Here is a 26165-nt window from a genome sequence, read left to right on the forward strand (position 1 = left end):
GAATAACTCAGATTGTGATGGTTTTGTGGAAAGCATTTTTAATGATGAAAAATAATGATGATAGTTATTTATTCTCCACTTAGACGATCCCCACCGATGTGTATCCAAATGAGTGTCTAGTATAGGAACGAAATGCGTTCATATTTTATTTATGCACTTGTTCTCGCACCGGTTGTTTCTATCAAGGTTGTTGAAGTGCAATCATGCTTCGCACCGGTGGTGAATATCCGGTTGCTATTGAGGCAAACACGGAAATAAATAAAATCAGGAAAAAAATATTATTTATTTTCAAATCTTTCAGAACGCGCTTCAACTTTTGTAATATAAATATGTGCGTAATGCATTTTGTGATTATCAGATTAGCTAGACACACATCTGATAGGTGGCGCTAGCTTATATGCAATAATTTAGTGAGGTGGATATCTCGAGATCTATAAGACTTAGAAAAAATTTGTCTTCTACAAAGTTGTTCGGGTAGCCATAACATTTATGATGGAGACTAGTTTAGTTTGGAATTCATACGCATATGGCGCTAGTGTATGAGAAATAACCTGTTAGGTTAAATATTTCTAAATCCGTTAGAGTTAGAAAGTGGCCATCTTCTACACAGTTATCCGAATTATCCGTTAGGTTGATTAATATGTAAGATTTAAAAGGGTAGTCAAAACCAGAAGTTTCCTGAATAAAAAGTCCAAAAGAATTACAATAGAAATTATTGTAACAATACGATACATTTTATTGTAATGACAATAATCTCTATTGTAGCTCACAATAGAATAATAATTAAGAATATTGTTTCCCACCATAAATCCTATTGTAAATGGCAGTTTTACAATAAAAAATAGGGGTTGTTAGTTACCGTAACAATAAAAAAAATCGTTTTTTTTTCTCGAACAAATGTTTGCCATTACAATAGAATTTATTGTTATTCTATTGTCAACATTTTTCTGTCAATAGATTTTATTGTAAGTTTATTGGAACAACAATAAGGCAATTTAATTGGTACAATAGAAGAACAATAGAATTGAATGTTCATCAATAAAATGTATTGTAATTTAATGATATTTTAATGTAATTCTATTGTATTTTCTATTCGGGTTAGTTTGAAACCGCAATACTCGTTGGCGCTCGAGTTGAGTCGAATCGAGTCAAGTACGAGACACTGAAGATGGTCTTACTGTAGTATCTGCCAAAGGTACAACCAAGTGGTGGAATTAAATGGAATTGTACGAACTCGTCTTATGGCAAGTAACTTTGTAGAATACGGCAATATTCTGAAAATTTTAGATTTTGAGTTATTTAACCTATCAGTTTATTTCTTATACACTAGCGCCGCTAAGCGATTGTGTTTAAAACTAAACTTGCTTGCATCATGACGGTTTTCACCACCCGAACAACTTTGTGGAATTCGGCAATATTCTAAAAATTTCAGTTTTCGAAATATCTAACCTAGCAGGTTATTTCTTATACACTAGCGCCACCAAGCGGTTATATCTTAATCTAAACCTGCGTTGGTCATAATGGTTTTGACCACCCGAACAACATTGTAGAAGGCGGCAATATTCTAAAAATTACATATTTTGAGATACCTGACCTATCAGTTTATTTCCAATACACTAGCGCCGCCAAGCGGTTGTATTATTAACTAAACTTGCTTTCGTCATGATGGTTTTAATCATCCGAACAATTTTGTAGAAGACGGCAATATTCTAAAAATTCCAGATTTCGAGATATCTAACCTTATTTCATATGCACTAGCGCCGCCAATCAGTTGAAATCCAAACTAAACTGACCTCCATCACAATGGTTTTGATGATGAGTACCCGAACAATTTTTCAGCAGACGGCAGATTTTTTATTTATGGGTTACTTTATATTTCCGTGTGATGGTTTGGCAACGGTTGGAGCGGGTCGCCAAATTTGCCAACTCGCTATTCACCGAAGGTTGCGTTTACATTTCCCATACCCGTTTACCAACGACCGGTGCGAGTTCGCGTCATGATAGAGGTTGCTATTTTGGCTTTATTTACGCACTGGTGGGGATCGTCTTATTCAACATGAATTGTTTAAAAAACAGATGCTCTCTAGAATTAACATGAAGTATTTAACTTAAACCAAACCTAGATTTAATAGAACAAATCGAATAAATTTTCAAAGTTCAAGGGCCAATGCGGAAGACAATTTAAAACGTAGGAATGGTTGTAAAACGAATATATTTGATGAATAAACATGATTTCATAAATTGTTTCAATTCTGCTCCTGGAATGGCTTAAGATACTTTGGATTTCAACATTTTCACGTGGGACAACTGTACGATTTGAATGGGATGTATATATAAAGTAAAATATCCTTAAATAAAACATGGATTGGTAATGCATTAATTCATCCAAAATCCAGTTAAAATTATATCACATTCACACGATTCGATTTTGTTAGAAGCTGTATCATTGATTGTCGAGTAGAACGCAATGGTTCAGTTTCCATTTTTGAAAAAAAAATAAATTGCTGAATTGATAAATTCCCAAAAGTATCAAAATTTTTCTATCAAATCTCCGTTCGATCATAGTACAGAATCAAAATACTTTTTAAACTTAAAATAAATTGAGGAATAGTCTGATTCCCCGAAGAACGGCGCACCCAACTAATGAATGTAGCTTCGCTCATTATCCTTAATGAGAGCTTCAAATATTCTTCGAAAATCCTTTTCATATTTTTAAATATTTTTTTTGTGGAAACTTTGTTCAGAAAAAATGTTCGATTGTCGCCACACAAATGCTTGATTTCGCAAATTAAATTTTAAAACTCTCCTTGAATTCAACCCTGTATTAGCGTGCAAATGAGGAAACATGGAAACGTCAAGATATATTATCTTGCTGCAGTCTGAACACCTCGTAATAATTGGATACCCTCTCACTTAACAAAGTCATAAATAGCCCAATCTGAATAGGCTATAATGGTACAGAAGAAGTTGGGAAAACTTCAAAGATTAGCTACTCTTTCAATAACTGGTGCGATAAGAAGCACGCCGAACACAGCACTAGACGCTTTGCTCCACGTGCTACCATTGGATCAATTTATTCAATTAGAAGCAGAGAAGAGTGCTTTGAAGATCAAAAGAGATTCAAACCTCTTCGAAGGTGACCTAACAGGACATCTTAGTATTCTAAACAAAATAAGTATCAACTCACTGATCACAAACAACGATGATTGGATGAGAAGAAGATACAACTTTTATCGATGTTTTGATGTAATTAATCTTGAGCGAAGCACATGGACAAATGGTGGACCAAATCATCGTTCAGGGTCGATTGTGTTTTACACCGATGGTTCAAAACTGAACAATCAAGTTGGAGAAGGCGTGACTGGCCCAGGGACGAATATTTTGATTCCCATGGGAAAGTGGCCATCTGTTTTCCAAGCTGAAGTTCAGGCTATTCTTGAATGCTCTATTTTATGCATACGTCGAAATTACAGGCATTCAAATATTTGCATAATGTCTGATAGTCAAGCAGCATTGAATGCTCTGAAATCAGCAAGATGCACATCTAAACTCGTTTGGGAATGTGTTCAGTCACTCCAAACCTTGGGTAGTCGTAACAAAGTGAACCTATATTGGGTTCCTGGTCATTGTGGCATTGAAGGCAATGAACAAGCTGATATGCTGGCAAGACTTGGTTCATCTCGACAATTCATAGGTCCAGAACCTTTTGTGGTGTATCTGCGTGTTCTCTTAGAATGGAACTGAAATCTTGGGAACATTCAAAATAGAGGACATTTGAAGAACATCTTGATTGCGAGGCAGTCTAAACGTTTCATCACACCAAACGTATTTATCACTGCAAAATCTTAGATCTTTCAAAAAAGATCTTAACACATATACAGGTCTTGTAACAGGCCATTGCTCAGCGAGCCGTTATCACTTGAAGCTGCTAGGAAAACTTCAAGATGATGTATGTCGCTTCTGCGGTATACATGTGGAAGACTCGGAACATCTGTTATGCCATTGTCCGGCAATTTTAGAAAAAGATTACAGTTCTTCAACAGGGGGCTGATAGAACCCTCTGAAGTTTGGAGAACAAGTCCCAATTTGGTAGTGCGATTCATCAGAACCATAATACCGTATTGGGAAGACGCTGGTAGTCAAGGTGATGCAATTGCTCTACATAGCAATGATGCGTCAACTTGACAAAGCTATATGAAATGGGGCATATATCACAATAGATCTAACAAATGGTCGCAGTGATTAAAATACCCAACAGGGAAAAAAAAGGATAATGAGCGAAGCTACATTCATTAGTTGGGTGCGCCGTTCTTCGGGGAATCAGACTATTCCTCAATTTATTTTTAAGTTTAAAATGTATTTTGATTCTGTACTATGATCAAACGGAGATTTGAAAGAAAAATTTAGATACTTTTGGGAATTCTCACAAATAAATAAAAAAAGGACGATTGGACCAATTTTCAAGAAATATTATCGAACTAAAATGTATTTCCACCAGTATCTCCATGTATGAAGGACAACTCAGCAATTTATTTTTTTTTTCAAAAATGGAAATTGAACCATTGCGTTCTACTCGACAATCAATGATACAGCTTCTAACAAAATCGAATCGTGTGAATGTGATATAATTTAAACTGGATTTTGGATGAATTAATGCATTACCAATCCATGCTTTATTTAAGGTTATTCTACTTTATATATACATCCCATTCAAATCGTACAGTTGTCCCACGTGAAAAATATTGAAATCCAAAGTATATTGAGCCATTCAAGGAGCAGAATTGAAACAATTTATGAAATCATGTTTATTCATCAAATATATTCGTTTTACAACCATTCCTACGTTTTAAATTGTCTTCCGCATTGGCTCTTGAACTTTGAAAATTATATAATTATTAAAATAAAAAAAATATATATAAATAGAACAAATTATTAAATCTAGGTTTAAGTTAAATACTTCATGTTAATTCTAGAGAGCATCTGTTTTTTAAACAATTCATGTTGAATAAGTGGAGAATAAATAATTATCATCATTATTTTTCATCATATAAAATGCTTTCCACAAAACCATCACAATCCGAGTTATTCTTCAGCGCTCAGAAGATTTCCATCTAACATGCATTCGACCCTGCTGCGACGGAAAGAGCATGACTGTCAACTACGAAACGAAATGAAAACAGAGAGAATTCTCTCTGGCAAAGAGAGCGTGATGCTTGTCAGCTTTGTTTTGTTGAATTTCTCCCTGCATCCCAGTTAGAACGAAAGCTCTCTCGTAATAATTGTTCGTAATGAATTCTTTATGACTCTTTTTAGCGGGTATCTTTTGACAGCGCAAAATGTATGGAATATTACGTAAATAATGACATCATAAAGCGTATTTACCCTGAAACGCCAATTATTATGTCATTAATGGCGTAATCTGAATAGGCTATAATAGCCTATTCAGATTACGATCTTTAACGAGATATTTGACATGATAATGAGAATCTTGATTTCAAAGTTCACTCATCTTATTTTCATTTCATTTCTGATTGTCAATTATCACTTCAAATACCTCGTTAAATGATCGTAATCTGAACAGGCTATAAGACTACGTTCAGACTGGTGATATAGCTACTTGATATAGAGAATCTTGACAATCTTGACATTGATGAGATGTCATATATGCATTATTTGCAGTGAAAATAGGGTATGATAACATTGATGCCAAGCTACTCTATCCAGTTTTCCTCGAGCGGTTGGTCGCCAGCTTACCTGCGGGTTGGTCTCTGATTTGACGTATGTGGAGGTCAACTGCACCCACCGTCCCGAGCATTCTGACCATCTAGTACATAATATAGCTCATAGTCTAGAAGGCACATAACTCCTTAATCCAATTTTTTTTGGAAAAATCTTAAATGTTTGTTTTATAATAAAAATATACTTCATTTTCTCTACCACATCATGTGAAATTTCCATAAATCTATACTATTTCTCGCTGACAGACCTGTTTGGTTACGAGGTCCGGCTCAGCGTCAGCGTTCAGCTTTCGCTTTCCCCGAACGTTGAGGGTCCCTAGATACGATTCCATCGTGTGCAGCCAGCATGTCCATGGCCTTCCCGTTATAGTCGTCGGTCGCTTTCGGTTGTTTTGTGTTCTTTCTTCCGACATTCGCACCAAGTGACCAGCCCACTGAAGTCTGCCATATTTTATACGATTCACAGTATTTTCTTGTTTGTACACTTGGTACAGCTCGTGAATCATGCGTCTGCGCCACACACCATTTTCTAGTTTCCATCCAGGTATTAAACGGAGCACCTTCCGCTGAAAATACCCCAAAGTTTTCCGGTTCGCATATTTTATCGTCCACACTTCATGTAGTAGAATCAATGTTTTATAACTGGTTACGGACCTAAACTGGTTACGTCTTTTCACTTTTAATCACGTGTCACAGGCGTCCCCAGGTAAGCAAGATCTTCAACAACTTCAAGCACAACCCCATCAGGCACTAACCTCAACACCACTAGGTCTATCTCTATCTCTACCCGTAATCATGTACTTTATTTTTGGAAGTCTATCCTCGCCGTCTCCCTCTTCAGTGGGTCAAAAGCCTTCACTACTGATCGATTCCAATAAGGTTGATGTCCGTAAAATTTAGGAGCTACAAAATACACACACTTATACAATTGCGCCGAAAAAATAAAGTCGGTTCTACCAGATCTCAAAAGTGCGGTTGTATATCGACGCGGCGTCTCACGTGGATTCAGCCTATATAATTAATTAATTTGTATCCTATAATATAGTTTGGATGAACAGACTTCGAGTATAAATTTTGTGTGGATAGCCTTTGGCAGATTTGTTCAGGGTTTGAACATTCTGAAACGCGGTTATCATATACAAAGAATTTTGTAGTTACATTGAAGTGCCTAGGCCTTGAACACTCCTATAGAAAATAAGCCCTAAACACTTATTTTTTTTACCGAAATAAAAACTAAGTGTGTACCGATTCTATAATTTCTTCTAGCTCAAGAAACACATCAGAAACAATCAGCGATATTTTTCAATTGAAGCAATGAAAACAAGGTTTGTATAGGTTTGGCAACACCCCTTTATTGCCGAATAACTCTCTTTCAATCTAAAAGCTCAAGAGATGGAGCCTATGCAAACATATTTCAATTGTGATACAATAGCAAAAATGTTTCTAAATATCACAAAAGAAAAAACAAAAATTAAAAAATGGATTGGCTTTGTGGATCCTGTGATTGATAGTCCTTCGCTCTACAACAGCTGCATTCAACACTTCGAAGGGACTGATGTTAACTCATTATAAAAACCATACAATCTGAAGTTTCTGATTTCTTGTTACTTGATGCACCTACCTATGGGCAATTGTGAATTTTTTTAAACGTTTCTTGGTTTTCTAATGCCAATCACGTGTTGTATTGCAATGTTAATGGAACATTGATAATAATTCAAAGATTTTTGACATCTTCATGCAACTTTTGTGTGTTTTGATGTTTTGTAATTGTTTCTAATAAAACTAAATGGAATATGTTGCACGTGTTACTTGGGCATGGGTGCTGACGCATTAATGCAAATTTGAATACACCTGTACTGGCCTAGCGGTAGTGTAGTTCTTGACTGTTGGATCAATATATATTACCTCTCAGATTTTACTCATCATCGTCGTTACTTAGTTTTCATTGAACAATCATTAGCTTCATATCTTATCAGGAAATATTGTATGCTTATCCAGTTTCTCTTTTCTCTCCATTTATAGCTCATGGACACTACCAGTTCATAGTTGAACACACCTTTTTCTACCCCACCACAATTGCAATCATGTGCTATCCAAACAAACCGTTATCGAAAGCTGTTTGATCCAGCTCTGCGCGCGTCCTGTCGGTAGAGACGCAACCTTTATCAGTCCACTACACAGCAGTAGTCTTCGAGCTTCTCTTCCATCTGGTTCCATCGAAATAAAAAGATAATCACGGCGACCCACAACCACCGAAGCGCCTGAAGACCTACCGACAGCTGCCACCGTTGCTATCGCCACCCGATCGGTGCCGCCAACGGTCTAAAGCGAGCGGTGGGACTTCGGTCACTCCGGGAACTCCGGTTGCGCGCAATGTCGGACGGATTCGCCGCTGGTTTGCAGCAAGAAGACATTCTCCAGCAGCAACAGCAGCAGAGCGGCGAGTGGTCATCGTACACCATAATGGATTCGTCTCGCGTGTCCACGTGTCTCATCTCGATGCTACTGATCGTGTACGGCAGCTTCCGGAGTCTTAACATGGAACAGGAACAGCGCGAGAAAGAGAAGAAGCGCCAAAGCGAAAGCATGAACAATCTGATCACTGGTGAACCGGTACAGCAGGAGCAAAGTATGTGTATTGTAAGGTGTGATGAATTTGGTGGAATAATTCTAAAGTTTTGCTATCTTTATAGATAAATTTGCAACGTTAGACACAATGCATGCTCTGTGTTTACCGCTGGGAGCCTCCATATCACTGCTAGTGATGTTCTTCTTCTTCGACTCTATGCAAATGCTTTTCGCCGTCTGTACAGCAAGTAATTACTACATAAAATGTAAACTGTTTGAAAGTTGTTTTTTAATATTGGTATATTTCAGTCATTGCCACCGTGGCGCTAGCGTTCCTCCTGCTCCCAATGTGTCAGTACATCATTCGGCCATGCTCTGATGGTAATCGGATATCGTTTGGAGTTTGCGGTCGGTTCACTGCGGCCGAGTTGTTCAGCTTTTCGTTAGCAGTATCGATAGTTTGCATTTGGGTTCTGACTGGTCACTGGCTACTGATGGATGCCATGGGGATGGGACTGTGTGTTGCATTTATAGCCTTCGTGCGCTTACCGAGTCTGAAAGTTTCAACCTTATTACTCACCGGACTGCTCATCTACGACGTGTTTTGGGTATTCTTCTCATCGTATATTTTTAGCACCAATGTCATGGTCAAGGTGGCCACCCGGCCGGCAGATAACCCCGTTGGCATAGTTGCTCGCAAGCTAAATCTCGGCGGAATAGTTAAGGAACCACCGAAGCTGAATCTACCAGGGAAGCTGGTCTTTCCCAGTATACACAACAGTGGCCACTTCTCGATGCTTGGACTAGGTGATATTGTTATGCCAGGGCTGCTGCTGTGCTTTGTACTCCGCTACGATGCGTACAAAAAATCCCAATGTACGCAAACAGCGGAAGCTGGCGTCCCGCCTCCGAGGGGAGTCGGTTCAAAGCTGACTTATTTCCATTGTTCCTTATTAGGGTAGGTATTTGTAATTTGATTGCAAATTGATACATGTTTAACTAATTTACCTCTTGCAGTTATTTTCTTGGTTTATTAACCGCCACCGTTAGCTCAGAAGTATTTAAGGCAGCACAACCTGCTCTACTGTATTTAGTTCCGTTCACGTTGCTACCTCTGCTGACGATGGCGTATTTGAAGGTGAGTGGCTCATAATGTACAAAACCATTTGTTAACAATAGTGGTATAAACGGATTTTTCATCAAAGGTAACTTGGGGGTCGTACACATATTACGTAAGCATTTTTTCTGGGATTTTTGACCCCCCATCCCCCCATTGTAAGATATTTTTCATACAAATGATTTTTTATTTATATGGTGCGTAAGAAAATGATGGAACCCCCCTTCCCCCATAAGTGCTTACGTAATATGTGTACGGGCCCTTGGTACAATTTTTAAACTTTTACAACGATAGTCGCTCTTCCTCCAATGTCTATCATTTCAAACTTGAGCTACGCCCCGTTGAAAACTGCATCATTTGCACATACATCTACGACACTGGCAAATGAACACAGGCAAACCTGCAATTACACGAGCGATTGTTAATTATAGATAGATGTAAACAAAATTACGAAAAAAGTGAATGTGACTAGTCCTAACTTAATGGAAATCTACTTAAATCTATTACCTTAATATAGTGTTTTCAACCTTATTACAATCGCTAACTAAATACTAGTGTTAGGAATTTAAAAAATAAGAACTTTATGCTAAAATATAATGACTATAGTACTTACTTGATACTTGATGGGCTACAGCTCTTCGATGAACCTACGCCGAATGGAGTATCCTTCTCCACTGGACTCGATCCTGGGCCAATCGATTCCCGTCGCCCTGAACATTGAGCGCCCTTAGGTCCTCTTCAACTGCAAAAAGCCATCGTGTACGCGGCCTTCCACGAAGCCTGCGGCCTCTTCCGGGTTCTCTACTAAATATTATCTTCGCTTGACGTTCTTCCGGCATACGAACAACGTGACCAGCCCACCGTAGTCTGCCGTGTTGTATAAGTTTAATAATATCCAGCCCTTTATACACCTGGTACAATTCGTGATTCATGCGACGCCGCCAGATACCGTTCTCCTGTTTACCGCCGAGTATTGTCCGCAGCACCTTACGCTCAAGCTCTCCGATCATCCTCCTTTAACGTCCATGTCTCATGACCGTATAAAGCCACCGGAAGAATCAGAGTAGTATACAGCGCGAGTTTTGTTTTCGTTTGCAGACTACGGGACTTAAGCTGGTTACGAAGTCCGTAATAAGCCCTATTTGCAGCTGCAATACGCCTTTTCACCTCGCGGGTAACATCATTATCGCACGTCACTAATGTTCCAAGATACACGAATTCTTCTACCACTTCAAATTTTTCACCATCCAGCACTATTTCGCTACCACCACCACTAATGAACCCACGTTGATTGCCAGCGACCAATCGACCGAAAGACTATAGTACTGAACTCAGATTGTAATCTATGTTTATCTCTAGATCTCTAGTGTTGCTTCCTAAACTATTACCTATTACTAACTTCCGCGATGTATATGAGACTCTAATCGGTAATCGGTAGCAATGACTCTTCGCACGTAATCATCGTTGAAACAAAACTATAGTATAGAACTATAAAATAAAAGAAGTTGATGGGATTCAATTCAAGCCCCTGTGGCCATCAACAATGGTCATTTACAGCACTAGCACAGCTTTTTGTATCAGTACATTTGGGAATCCCCATAGCAAACAAATTATGGTTTCGGCGGGAAATACAGATAGGTTTTGGAAAATGACGTAGCGTGGCGTTCACGCAAGGGAGAAGAAAACCAGAGACAGTAGATCTGCTGACCCAAACAATTAATCTTTTGTGCCGATATCAAGAAATGCGCGAGAAAATATATGGGCTAACTGTCAAATTTTCCGTTTCCGTCGCCGTTCCGTTGTATTGCGTTTGGGGCTTATCTGTTTTGTGATTTTACTGAGTCGCCATGAACCCCTGCTTCTGCTGCGATGTCCTGCTGGATTCCAGTTCATTGCTTGCTTGCAGCTTTCGTCTCCGCTCTTTCGTAAGTGTGGCTGACCCACCTCCAGGCTTGTAAAATGTCATCTGCATGTCATTTGACTAATTTGTTAATAACTTTCTTCAGGAGTAAAATTCACATCATAATTTTAGCTGTACTCATAACGGTTGAGTAGGGCTATATTTTTGTTCAAGGGTACATTGCTCTAAATATAACATCTAAGGCTGGAGACTGAAAACTCTCCAAAATGTCACGTGTCATTTGACATAATGTCATTTGAATGACATTTTGCCTCTCAAGCCCCAGATTACATATTTACAGCAATGTCTTGTTAGACAAAGTTGTAGGCACATTTAAGCGCTATAAGTTCGTCATACATCAATAATCAATAGCCAACATCTGAAAAAAGTTCTAGAAAAAATATACAAACGAATGCAAATGACATTTTACAACACTGCCCACCTCCATTTGACAACACCACCCCCCTGGCGTCCTATACTATCACAAGGGGTTTGACAATAGCCACCATATCCACGGACGGTAGCTCATTACCGTCCGTTGTTATTGTACCAGATTGTACGAAAATAAACATCATGTGTTTTGTTTACTATTTGTTTTGGTTAAATCTAAAAATTGTTTTCAAAATAATTTGCAAGATTTACATCTTTGACCATGGGAATTATGTTATTTGATGATAAAATTTAATAAACTTACGAATTGGAGGGAATCTACAGGTGAAATCAAACGCTACACGAAATCATTTTTCGTAACTTGTTCTCCCGCTCCGAATCAAACAAAAGATATTATTATTGTTTATACTGTGTTGAGCATCACAGTTGAAATGGTCCGGGGATGCAAATTGAACAGCATTCATTAGTGAAATTGAAATGAAATGAAAATTTAATTGTCAAATGCACATTTTGACAGTAATATAGATGTATGAGTGAATAAAATGTTCAAATGCTCTATCGCGGAAGCAGTCGCTGAAGACAAGTCAAGACAAAATTTTCAAAACGACTTATCTGCTTTTGTAAACAAAGATGCAAACGACGATTTGACGAATCTAATAGCTCTCCTACGCACACTAACAACATCAATAGGTAGGTGAAGGTTTCCGCTGCCCGTTAATGGTGTTTGTTTGCGTGGGAGAGTTATCAGATTCGTCAAAACGTCGTTTGAATCTTTGTTTACAAAAGCAGATAAGTCGTTTTGAAAATTTTGTCTTGAAGTGTCAATGGTTTCAGTGACGAAACGAAAAGTTTCAATGCAAAAAGCAATATATTTTCATGCCCATAGGGCCCATTCACAAATTACATAACGCTTTTGGGGGTGGGAGGGTGTCTGTCCGAGCGTTACGGCCCATACAAATTTTAGAACCATTCCATACAAAAAACGTTACGAGGGGGTGGGTGGGGGTTAAAAATGGTCAATTTTAGCGTTATGTAATTTGTGAATGAACAATAGCTGGTATTATTTTTGAACAAATTGAAAAAGTGTAGCCAACAATTTTTTGGATAAAATCCAGTTGCTTATAAAGGAACGATTCGGGAGAAGTACTTTTCAAAATGTATGCTGGACATATTCATGAAGATGTTCGCTACGCTGATAAGCATCTCTTGCCACGGGGCTGGACAACACAGATTTCACGTTAGAGTTGAAGCTTGAGTTGAAGTTGAATAGGAAGCTACAGTGAACAAGGAGAACAGGCGGGGAGAAAACAAAACACACGCGAGATACTTTTCTAGTTCACTTTATTGCGACTTGTTCGGTCGAGTACAAAACCATTGTAAAAGCGGAAATGCTTTAACGCGCGCTCTAGAGCGTAGATAGAGCGTAGTCTACAAAATAGTAGTTTTTACTAGAGGCCTTGATAAGAGAAACGCGGATAGAAAATGTAGCTCTGCCAACACTGCAGTTAATCTTCTTCATTAGAGAACAGCACATGAAAAGGATGAAATGGTTTTTCCAGATAAAATTTCACATACCACTATTTTATATGTTCGCATCACATGACCATATAATCCAATAAACAAAGCAATTAAATTTCATAATCCATAATTGTTTTACATATATTATTGAAAATAAATGTAAAATGCATTTAAAATTTGTTCATCCATAAATGGTACTAAATCGAATTAAGCAGTTTTCAGTATTTGACCCAAAGTTTTGGCTCCTTGACAGGTCTCTTGCTCGATTGGCTGCTGTTTTTTAACAGTTTGATTGCCGGCACATACCTATACGAGTTTCTCTTATCAAGGCCTCTACACGCAAAAAAATGTTGCGGTCGAAACTACCATTCCGAGGGTTAATTTAAGAATACGCACCGACGATTTTCAGCAGACAACAAACCCGTTTGATTTTACCATGCGCGCAGTAAAAATCAACTGTGGTCGTGGTGAAATGTTGTTACATGAACTGAATCAGTGGTGAATTTGTCCGAATGCATGGTTAATTTCACCGGAAATTTGTGGTTGTTTTAATAACATGGCGTAGTCTACAAAATAGTAATTGTTACCATGGAATTTTTTTCTGTGTAGTTTTTACCACGGATTTTTTTTCTGTGTACAGTTCATATGACAACAATCCGCAAGGGCCACAGTTGATTTTCATGGTGAAATCAAACGATTTTGTTATCTGCTGAAAATCGTCGGTGCATATTCTTAAGGTGATTATAGAATGAAGCCCGTGGTGAATTTCAAACTCACCTCACGTTTATCTACATACATTTCCAAAAGCCCAAATCTGGCGTAATAGTTTTCGTACAGTGCTGAAACTCAAATTATGATTGTTCAGCATAACTAAGCAAACGATCTACCATTATTTCAGCTCCATACGCGTTATGGATCTTTCATCTCGTGCTCTTGAAAAAAAAAATATTGGAAAAGCACGTGGTTTACAAAATGGCCGATTTCTGGCTTCATTCTATAATCATCTTAAAATAACCCTCGGAATGGTAGGGAGTGAGTGCAAGTAATGGACCCCGTGCGTATAATGGACCCCCTGAACAAAAACCGAGAGTTTACACTTGAATCTACAATTTCCTGCAAACTTCCATAGGTTAAAGTTGCTTCACTTATCTGGGTAGTAGTTCCATACAATTGTTTTGCACTGGGAGACTGAAATTTTGTTATATTAACTAATTTATGAATGTAAACGCGCTAGAGGGTCCATTACTTGCACAGAATGGGGGGTCCATAATAGGCAACAGGAACATGTGGAAATGGAACATGTCAATCAAATGGGGGGACCATAATACTTATGTAAACAAACTCGATGTTGCGTATTATGGACCCAGGGGTGGCCATAATAGGCAACCATGCTACATATTTTTAAAATACATATTTTAATAGTAAAAATGAATGTTTTACCATGTGTTAAGTACGAAAGGCGATGCTGATACCTGTTGCTTGTCATCTAGTGCTGCAGAATGGAAATTTGTCATGAGTCTTACTCTAGCGAAGCGATTGAAGTAAGTTTTTGCGTGCAGTAACATGATGCCCTGCCAATTGACCTTTTCCGTCCCGCATAATAAAAAACAACATGTTATATGGTCAGAATCATTATTACGATGTAAGATATAGCTTCACAGTTTACGTTGCGGTTATCAAATATTTTTCGGTCGATTCAACCATAACTACTAGACATCATCACTAAATGTCAATATACAACATGCTGTTCCTAAAAAGTTTTATATTTCCTGCATTATATGTCAACATTTTATCATACTGTCGACCGAAAATTTTGCACGCGAAAACAGCCGATTTTGTATGGTGACATAACCTAACAACCCATTCAACATACTGTTATTTGTCAAATAACCGTACCACAAACTGTTGAAACTTTACATGAGATTGTTCTTTTACTGTTGTCAACAGTAAAGGATAGTGTGGCCAAACGCACGGGAAAATGTCCATTTACGGTTTGTAATTATGCGGGGTCGAATCGACTTAGGCAATAAAATGAGATATAATTTTTGACGGCATTTTTGACGGCATGGGGCCAGCTTTGAGCATCTCTGCTGAAATGCGATAGACTCCGGATGCCTTGTTGGATTTTATGCTTCGGATGGCTGCTTCAATCTCCTGAAATACTGGAGCTTCGGAGTTGACCCCGCTAATGCGTCGCACCCTTGGCGACTCTTGCCGATATATTGATGGTTGGTCGGGCGTCGAAACATGGAGAAGTTGTTCGAGGTGCTCTTACCAACGTTTAAGTTGATCAGTTGTCGGCCTTTGCTTCGCTACACTCCTCCATCTTACACCGGATTAATTTAAAATAAATTATCGAAAAAGTGCTGCAATTTAATTTTCGCCTAACATTGGCCCGATTTTGGTGGGGTGAATCAACAATGACAGAGGCTGTGAACTGATTTTATGATCACATTAGAGTAGCCTTGAAACTTGAATTTGTTTTGCCATGCGTCAAAATTATTCACATCTTAAACAGCGCCAGCGGAAAATGACTTCATGTATTCTATTAAATTAATAAATTGACCTTTCCCGTCAGAAGTTGTATCTCGTTTTATTGTCTTAGTCGATTATTTGGTTTACTTAGGGTCAACTTTCCCAAAGAACCCATATTTTTTTAAGCCTCTAACTAATTTTAAAATCGAAAACAAAAACCGAAAAAGCGCTGACCTGAAAAATTCACCCGATGTTTGTCTAAAATCGTACAAATGTTAGACCAGCCTTGAAAAACAGCACTTTTTCGATTTGTTATTTCAAATTCCAAAAATACTAAAAATATAGGTTCCTCGGGAAAGTTGACCTTAAATAAAATTAAAGCCCCAAACGCAATACAACGGAACGGCGACGGAAATGGAAAATTTGACAGTTAGCCCATATATTTTCTGTCAAATTTGCCGTTTCCGTCGCCGTTCCGTTGTATTGCGTTTGGGGCTTAAGGTGAGTTACGGCGGCGTCCAAAAATGGCAGCCACAATGGCCGTGCTATCCCTCACCTCGCGTTTTTGCTCGCACAAATGTAAATATTTAGGCGGTTAGCACATCTGGAAATCCTTTTTTCGTGTATGCTGCAAGTGAGCAAAGGTGAAAAACTACTTTCCGCTTTTGTCTGTCGTTTACTTTTCGAGTTATGTGCCCTTTTAAGCGCTATGTAGATTTTTAATTGGACTCCAACGCGATTCACCTTAAGAATCGATTGAGCGAATCAATTTTTTTTGACGGGAAAGGTCAATTGTTCATTCTAGGTTTTATGAAGGAGGGGGGTGCCCCGTAGAATTCGACAACTGTTTTTTTCTTCCCATACAAGTCTGGGACAGTCTAATGCACACGTATACCACCCACGACTACATTTAATACTGGGTATCTTGAAAGGACGCGGCGTCAAAATTAAAAACGGTCAAATTAACGGGGGTCCACGGTAATAGATTGCTATTCTTCAATTATAAAAAAATATAGTGGACATAATAGCTTAAAAACCTGGATAGTTGGAAGCTTCGAAAAATATGTGTTTTTTTTTAACTTAATAACACAGATCTTTTTTTACTGCTGTTCCTACCTTTAAATTCATTATATTTATTCCTAAATACCTCTTCCAGGGTGACTTGAGGCGGATGTGGAGTGAACCATTCATCATACAGCAAGCATCCAAGCAGTTAGAAGTTTAAGCTGTAGTTATCATTTTTTTCCTTAATGGATAAAACATAAGCAGAGACATACAATAGTATTAAGGCTACGTTGAAAAGGAAAAAAATACATTACAAAATCTAGAAACAAGGATTGTAGCATTAAGATTGTATACATATAAGAACTGCATGAGGAAAACAAAGGATTTTTCTGATATGAATGTATTTAGTGCAACAAGAACGATGTTGCATTCGAGGATTAAGATAAAACTCCTATAGAAACCCGCTGCAGTATAAACCGAACAAATTATGTAATACTATTCATTTAACTGAATATAAGAATCATATGCGAATCAGAAGCATAGTACAGCTATAGTGTATGGGGAAGCTTACAGTTCATTTAGCAAACAGCATCAACGTAATATGTATGTACCGTGATTTGTTTTTCATTTAATAGCCTGTTCAGACTACGAGGTTTCTTACAGGATATCATATGAAATGAAAATAAGACATGTGAACTTTGACATCAAGATACTCTATATCATGTTATAAAGTTCGTTATATGAACAGGCTGTATTTCCACCGATCATCAAATAGTATACACGTGGTTAGTTATTTTTATTACAAAGTTCTGTTTGCCACATAAATCATTTAACAGTTCACAAGCTTCATTCTAGTTTAAAGGTACCACTTGTTTCGCTATTTTCAAGTGGCTACGTCCTCATTATGTTCAAATACGTTTACGAATGCCGACAAATAGAAATGCTCTTACTTCATGTACATTTTTTGAACTGAAATAATCATGCAAAAAAGCGCCCAGTTAAGTCAAATTATTAGTAGGCTTAGAATGTGTGTGAATGAAAAGCTGAAGCGAAAGCATCGTGTGCTATGAGAACTGAAGCTGTTTGGAGGCAATAGAATCCACTATGTGACAGCGAACCCAACTCAAGTCATCAATATTGTTGCATTTTGCTGCCCAAACGAATAATTTCTGTATGTCTAAATATAAAACAAAAACATTTTTAAAAATTTAGTCCAATTCTGAGGAAAGCACGACATTATCGCCTATACTTGGAGCTGGAAAATCACACACACATACAGACAACATGAGTAACGATGTTAAAGGATAAATAAAAATGTGATAATTTTGTATAATTTCTATTCTTTGCACTCTATGTGTATGCCTATCTCGAATGTATACCTTATGATTTTTTTAAACATAGAAAAGTCTGTTTGGATTAGCGAAATAAAATCGTTTTTGAACATTGAACCACTCATTTGTTTTCTTTTATAACTCTAAGGAACCTAAACTTTATCCAGCCAAAAATTCATGTGGCAAAAGAGCCATCTTGAGTGAAATTCCTCAAAATAACGCTTTTGTCTCGTAAATAGGTGATATCAGTTATGTACCAGTCATTACATCAAGTTTTGTGGAATTTTGCTTCAGATGCTATCAACAATACTAGAGTTAAATAACAAACAAAAACACAGAATCAGAACGTCAATTGTTTTGTTTCTTATTTTTGTGCACGTACATGATAAAAACGAAAATATCAAGCCGAAATCATCCCTTTTGCGAATATTATTGATATAGCAGCACGTTGCTATTAATAAAGCAATTTTCCCAATTCATAAAGTTTACTCCTGGTGTGCTACTGTAAGTGTGATTTAAGTAGGTAAGTTTTGCGACCTTTGCTAACCCTTGACAGTTCTTCCAAGAAATGTGCATGTTTTTATGGTAACGTAAATCTCATTAATTGATTTATATTGGCTTTTATCGGTAAGACGAACTACCTAAGCTCAGAGTAGAATGGAGCTTTTTTACAAAGCACAATGAAGCACAGAATTGATAGTTACCGCAAGGAAGCGACAATTCTAGACCAACATTTGAAAAGGGCGTAACAGCCAAAATTGATTCCTTCTGATTCTTCGATTCTGTATATTACACTTTAAGAGTGACGCATATTTTATCGCGAAGATAGTAGTGACGACACATGTTTACGTTCAAACTGAATGTTTACATACGTGCTGAGCCTGCCTTGTTTTTTGTATACCGTGAAAAGCATCCTATGATTGAATCAAAACTAATAAAAAGATCATAGTAAACCTGATTACTTGTATATTGCTACAGTCTGTATATTGGGAGTATATTGGGAGTCATTCTGGATTCTAAACTAAACTGGAATGCTCATATTGAGTGTGCGATCGGAAAGGCAACTAGTGCCTTCTGGATATGCTCTAAAACATTTGGAAGAAAATGGGGCTTAAGACCAAAAATGATAAAGTGGATTTATACTTCCATTATTCGTCCAAAACTGACATATGCTACTCTTGTATGGTGGCCAAAAACGAAAGAGGCTACTGCACAGAAGAAGCTGACAAAACTGCAAAGGTTAGTGTCCATTGCTATAACGGGAGCGATGCGTAGCACTCCTTCAAAATCGTTAGATGCGATTCTAAATCTGCTACCATTGTATGAATTCGTGCAGTTAGAAGCGGAAAAGAATATGCAAAAACTTAAACGATTGAAGTTATTCAAGCCAGGCGATTTAGTGGGCCACTTGAGTATCTCACAAAATTTTCAATATGGGCCAGTGATGAATATGAGTGGAGACTGGATGAAACCTGTGGAGAACTATGACATTCCTTATTACATACGTGAGCCATCACGTATGGACTGGGAAGTCGGAGGTCCCACTGTTCGGGACGGTTCCATAAAATTCTACACAGATGGCTCAAATATAGGAACAATCGATCTCAGTGGCAATGGGAAACTATCCAACTGTGTTCCAAGCGGAGATTTTTGCTATAATGAAATGTGCTAATATCTGTGCAGAGAAGAAATATAGATATGCAAATATTTGTATCTTCACAGATAGTCAAGCGGCACTCAAAGCATTGAGTAGCTTTAAATGTACATCAAAACTTGTCTGGGACTGCATTCTTTCATTGCGAAAAGTGTGCCAAGAGAACTCCGTAAATCTGTACTGGGTTCCAGGACACTGTGGCATTGAAGGTAATGAAAAGGCAGACGAGCTTGCAAAACGAGGTTCAAACACACAGTTTATTGGCCCAGAACCTTTCTGCGGTATATCATACTGTACTATAAACATGGGATTGAAATCCTGGGAAGCAATAAAAGGTTGGTGACCAACTGGTTGGTTGCCGAAAAGTGTGCTCAATCAAAGAGATTTATAATTCCCAATGTTAAAGTAACTGAAAAGCTCTTGGAGCTCAGCAAGAGAGCTCTTTGCACCTTCACTGGCCTAATAACTGGGACACTGCCTGAGCAGATATCACTTGAAAAATATTGGCCAGATTCAGAGTGATATCTGTCGTTTCTGTAACATGGAACGTGAAACCTCGGAACATCTGCTTTGCAGTTGCGATGCATTGTACAAGGGTAGATCTAAATTTCTAAATAGTGGCTTTATGCAACCAGGAGATATTTGGACTGCAAATCCTGGAAAGGTAGTGGGTTTTATTAACTCAATTATACCGGACTGGGAAAAGACGCGTCTTAGGTTGTTTACTTGACAATGGTGATCAACCTACAAGATGCGAATAGATAGTTAAGAGTAATCAGGGGTATACCACAAAAGTTCAACTCAATGGACGCAGTGGTTCTACGCCCCAACAAAAAAAAAAAAAAAAAAAAAATATTGCTACATATTATCTTTTGGGTGTGATATCATTTAATAACTGACTCCATCCATATACTCCCACCAAATCCTGTAATTCAGGTAACCAACTCTATCGGAAAGAAAAGCTATGTTACCTTGAAAATATTCCCTTTTATTTGCTTTTGAATTGTTTTTAATTTAAATTAAAATATTGGTGCAATATTGATGAAATTATAACATGTAAAGAAAAAGTACCGATTTTGTACACTTTTTGACTATTTACTAAAACTGCAATATCTCAGCCCCAGAACAACATTTCTTGGATCTTTTTTTATGAAAATATTTCTTATAAATAGCTTTTTGTAGTATGCAAGTTTTTCCGAACGAGAAAAAAATATTTTTTGTGTAAGGATGAAGTAACTTTGAAAATTAGTCAAAAAAATGTGTTTTTTCGATATTTAAACTCACTTCTGGTGTAAACCGCGCTTAACAATTTCCTTTGGATTGTTCTGTCAGTCCGGTCAGAATCTGTCAAAATATCAAGGTAAACAAAAATCGTCAGCTGATCGCAGCTGTCTTATGGATTGCTTTTAGCAGATATAATATACAGTGAACGTTCGCTAATTGGGGTTTCTCTAGTTGGGGCGCTTTTTAGTTGGGGGTTCGCTAATTGGGGCGAAACCCAATTAAAAAGCAGCTAAACGTCAGAATGTGATGTCAAAAACGCGATGACGTTTTGTTTCCGTGTTTGGCGGGATCGATATTTTCTGGCGCGTAATATTTTCCTTTGTTTAATGCAAAAAGTAAACAACATTGACGCTTGTCAAAACTCCCCAATTAGCGAACGGCATTCGCTAGTTGGGGTGAGGTCGTGCCCCAATTAGCGAACGATCACTGTACTCGATTAAGTTGAAAACCGGAATACGGGACTAGCGGAGTTGGATTTTTCTCGCAATCCTTACGTTAAACCTAACTTCGCTAGTGGCGCGCTAGTCCAATTAGCGCCTAATTAGACTAGCGCACTACTAGCGAAGGTTTAACGTACGGATTGCGAGAAAAATCCAACTTCGCTAGTCCCCATTTCGATTTTCAACTAGACTAGCGATAACGTGTTCATTAAGCACTGCCACAGTTATTAACTGCGAGGTTTCTAAGCCAGGTTACCATTTTTGCATTCGTATATCATGAGGCTAACACGATGATACTTTCATGCCCAGAGAAGTCGAGACAATTTCCAATCCGAAAATTGCCTAGATCGGCACCGGGAATCGAACCCAGCCACCCTCAGCATAGTCTTGCTTTGTAGCCACGCGTCTCACCGCACGGCTAAGGAGGGCCCCATAACGTGTATATATGTTGTACAGTATACCCCCGCTGATCCGACAAATCTATGGCCGGACTATCGAGGTTACTCTCGGTAATCCGACTGTCAAATCCATACACTAATAAAAATCAACACATTTTTATTGGCAAAAATCTAAAGAAATTTACAAATAAATTTTATGTGTGCGTTAATAACCTCCCGCTATAGGAGAATTCACATAAAGGTCATTAATTAATAACGGTTATGTGTGTTTCCACATATATGCTATGCGAATCCACATAGTTATTATGTGGGAAATGCTATAGTCAAAATTTATGTGTGCCATACATAATGGATATGATTGAATTTATGTCAATGTACAAATGAATCAAAACAAAATCCCAGCACAAATTTGAAAACTGACAGCATAATGTGTTTAAATGGGTGTTTATATTTTTAATCCGGAAAATTCCGAATTAACGAGATCCGGACTAACGAGTCGTCGGATTAGTGAAATCCGGATAAGCGAGGGGATACTGTATCTGACATAACTTCTATAGCCTTCATATGTATGTTCTTCTTTCAAACTGAAGTGAATTCTTCTTCTTCTTCTTCTTATTGGCATTACATCCCCACACTGGGACAGAGCCGCCTCGCAGCTTAGTGTTCATTAAGCACTGCCACAGTTATTAACTGCGAGGTTTCTTAGCCAGGTTACCATTTTTGCATTCGTATATCATGAGGCTAACACGATGATACTTTTATGCCCAGGGAAGTCGAGACAATCTCCAATCCGAAAATTGCCTAGACCGGCACCGGGAATCGAACCCAGCCACCCTCAGCATGGTCTTGCTTTGTAGCCGCGCGACTTACCGCACGGCTAAGGAGGGCCCCCGAAGTGAATTGACCTCCGTCAAAAATTGTATCTCGTTTTATTGTCTCAGTCGATTCTTCGGCTTATTTAGAGCATCATTATCGGTCGCGAGCATTTTAATCACCCGTGCAGCGCTTTCATTTTAGTTTCGTCACTCGTTTCCGTATCGGTCACTATTTTCGGCTCTCAATTTGGTACCGGTGACGTTTGACAGTTAACAGTTCATCAAATAGCAGCGCTCTTATCGCGCTACCAAATTTGGTCACCTGTCAGTCGCGCTACAGCAGCGCGTTTAGTAGCGACCGGTAAAGTGTCAAGTAATGATACTGCGCTGCCACACGGCTTAAACTCACCACCGGTAATCTTGCTCTTAAGGACATAGTTGGAAGAGTACCACGATGGCCGCCAATATGGCACCGGACCTTCCACGGACCAACCCCACACCTCCCGCACTCCTCTCCCACCAACATTCGAATGCATCGAACAGCATCGAACAAAAGTTTAATATTCAAATTACTAACCTGCTCACAGCATATTTATTCACTTCCCGTGATAATGAACATGTTTATCCAAAGAGTCCCATGCATTTCGGCTCGAATAATATCATAAATCAGCAGTTTCGTGCCAAAGGGCACTGAAAAAATCAAGTTTTCACTCACTTCTCCGCACATGAGGAGCCCGAAATGTTGATGGAATGCAAATTAAACATCACTTTTCGAAATCAGTCACTTGTTTAAACCGAAAACTTAATATATACTGCTATTTTTGCCCGAAAAAAACGATTAAAAACTGATCGCGAAGCGAATGTAAACAACGGCACCGGCAGCAGCAAACTAATAATTAGGATGGCTCAAAAAATAATTTTTGTCCCGCTCAGTCGATTGTGATTTATAATTTGGGTGTCATCCGATGGTTTGGGCTGGTTTGAACCTTACCGGCTTACCGTGCACAAGTCGTTTCAGGCTTGTATGACAGTTTATATGGCGAGATTGAATTTAACATTATTCTGATTGTGGTGCTTCGTCATTGGGCCCTGGCGAGGGGGGAGACCATATGACTGGATGAAATATTCAAGAGCTTCAATTCCATAGACAATCCATATTGAATGGTCGATCCAATAGTTGCGAGTCGATTTTAATCGAGGTAGCGAATCTTTAGCATGATAATTAGGCTTCTCAGAAGGCATCAGTGAAACATGCAATTCAACAAAATACCCAGAATTTGTCTGTGATATCTATCGCAAGAGGGGCAGATACTGCTAGTCTAGTCTAGTCTACACTATCGCAGATGCTTCATACAAAAAGTGTTTCATGGGGGTGAGTGGGGTATAATATGCTATTTTTGCGTTACGTAATCAATGGATCTTTTCTGCGGTGCGGTTTTCTTTCAGTGAAGCCTCTGGAATGTTGCTTTCAGCTATGTGGATTCCCTTTTTCGTCAGCGTATGGAGGGGAGGCACTGTTGCCAGTGTAATAAAAGGTTTAGTTTCCATACTAGTTTTCATACAAACTTGAACCAGCATGCGCTCAACCACTTTTTGTTCAAATCGGTTTTTGGAGGACACTCGGAGCATGGGACGGAATCGAGTGAGCGTGGTGGTGCTGGGTCGTTTTTTGAACCACCGTACTAATATTCTTTGTTTTTTTTTAATACGACACCAATACTACTACAGTATATGACAGTTTTTATTGTACAAATACTTTCAAAGCTTTGTTTTGGTACTCAACCCACCTTCACCTTAAGGTCAACTTTCTCAAAGAAGCCATATTTTTTAAGCCTCTAACTATTTTTAAAATCGAAAACAAAAACCGAAAAAGTGCTGCACGTGTGAACCGGTCTGAAAAATTCACCCGATGTTTGTTTAAAATCGGGCCAATTTAAAAAAAATAACACTTTTTCGATTTTTGTTTTAAATTAGTCGTTTTAAAAATGATATTGAAGTAATGTCTCCAGTAGCCTTGCGAGCAAAGGCGTGGGATTGCCAATCCGGAGATGGCGAGTTCGATTCTCGGTCCGGTCTAGGATGTTTTCGAGTTGGAAACTTTCTCGACACTCTGGGCATAGTGTATCCATTGTACCTGCCACACAAGATACATACTCATGTAATGGCGGGCATATAAAAGCTTTCAATCAATAACTGAGGAAATGCTAATAGAATACTAAGTTGAAAAGCAGGCCAAATTTCAGTTGGAATGTAGAGCCATCGAAGAAGAAGAAGAAGATTGAAGTAATGTATTCAATAGACATTTCCAGTAAAAAAAAAATTATTCGCCAATCGATATTTATTTTATATTGGGTTAATTTTCCCAAAGAAGCCATATTTTTTGACGTATCTAAGTATTTTGAAAATTTAAAACAAAAAATCGAAAAGTACTGTTTTCAAGATAAAATTTGCCTATTTTCCTGTATTTGAATTAAATAACATCGGGTGAATTTTCCATGCCGGTTGACACGTGCAGCACTTTTTCGGGTTTTGTTTTCAATTTTACCCGATGTTCGTTCAAAATCGGGCCAATCTAAATAAAAAAGCACATTCTCGATTTCTGTTTTGTATTTTAAAAATACTTAGAGGTGTCAAAAATATGGGTGCTTTGGGAAAGTTGAACTTAAATATTGTAGATCCACTTGAAAACCGAACTGAGCTCTCGCGACAATCGTATTTTCTCCCATTTCCGGATGTCGCAACTGCATCGCGAGTAGTGCGCATCTATGCCACAGCCGTGCGCCATCCTGCGCACCACTCGCGATGCAGTTGCGACATTCGGAAATGGGAGAAAATGTGATTGTCGCGAGAGCTCAGTTCGGTTTTTAACTGGATCTACAATAAGCCAAAGAATCGATCGAGCTAATAAAAAAAATTGAAGGTAATACTATCGACAGACATATGATTTCCGCACAATGATTTTCGTATCACGCTGTACGCGTACAGTGACAAGATGACACACATCTTTTCTTTCCACTGTTGTATCTATTTGACAGTTTGTTTTGAAAAATCATAAACTGTTATTATAGTTTTTATGAGTATTACACAATATTTACCCATATTTTTTTAACAAATTGTGAATTCGCGTCAACAGTTTATTCGTCGATATGAAAACGTCATTGTTTTCCAATTCTTCGTATAGGTATTTTAGCAGAAATATGCGAGTTCTTGCAAATATTCCGCTGGGCAATTATTTCTGCGGACGTTAATCACTCTATTCTATGGTTTGGGGCGATTTGAGCATCCATGAATTACTTATCGCTTGGAAGTGGGATGGTGGGTTGCCCGTAGTGTGACAATCCATACAAAAAATTTAGAGACTTGAAAAAACTTTAAGAGGGGTTGAAAATGGACAATTTTTGCGTTATGTAATTAATGGATCTTCCCTCAGTGCAAACGGCACTGATCGTTTAATTCATTTGGACATTTTGAAGGATAAAGCCAGCACCGTTCAATTGGGTAATAAATCCTGTAACAGGTTTATTCGGACACG

General features: G+C 38.2%; 1 protein-coding gene across 10 annotated transcripts in view; it reads left to right on the top strand.

The window, feature by feature from the left end:
* LOC134220566 (signal peptide peptidase-like 3) overlaps positions 1–18159 on the top strand; it is a 149900-nt gene extending 131741 nt beyond the window's left edge. For all 10 annotated transcript variants that reach the window (XM_062699659.1, XM_062699651.1, XM_062699650.1 and 7 more), the window contains 5 exons: positions 7761–8367; positions 8432–8554; positions 8616–9264; positions 9324–9444; positions 16863–18159. In XM_062699659.1, coding sequence (XP_062555643.1) covers positions 8112–8367; positions 8432–8554; positions 8616–9264; positions 9324–9444; positions 16863–16931 — 1218 coding nt within the window. In that variant the 5' untranslated portion in view covers positions 7761–8111 and the 3' untranslated portion in view covers positions 16932–18159. The remainder of the gene's footprint in view (positions 1–7760; positions 8368–8431; positions 8555–8615; positions 9265–9323; positions 9445–16862) is intronic.
* Positions 18160–26165: the final 8006 nt, after the last annotated feature.

Source organism: Armigeres subalbatus, chromosome 3 (genome assembly GCF_024139115.2).
Source record: "Armigeres subalbatus isolate Guangzhou_Male chromosome 3, GZ_Asu_2, whole genome shotgun sequence".
Classification (NCBI taxonomy): domain Eukaryota; kingdom Metazoa; phylum Arthropoda; class Insecta; order Diptera; family Culicidae; genus Armigeres; species Armigeres subalbatus.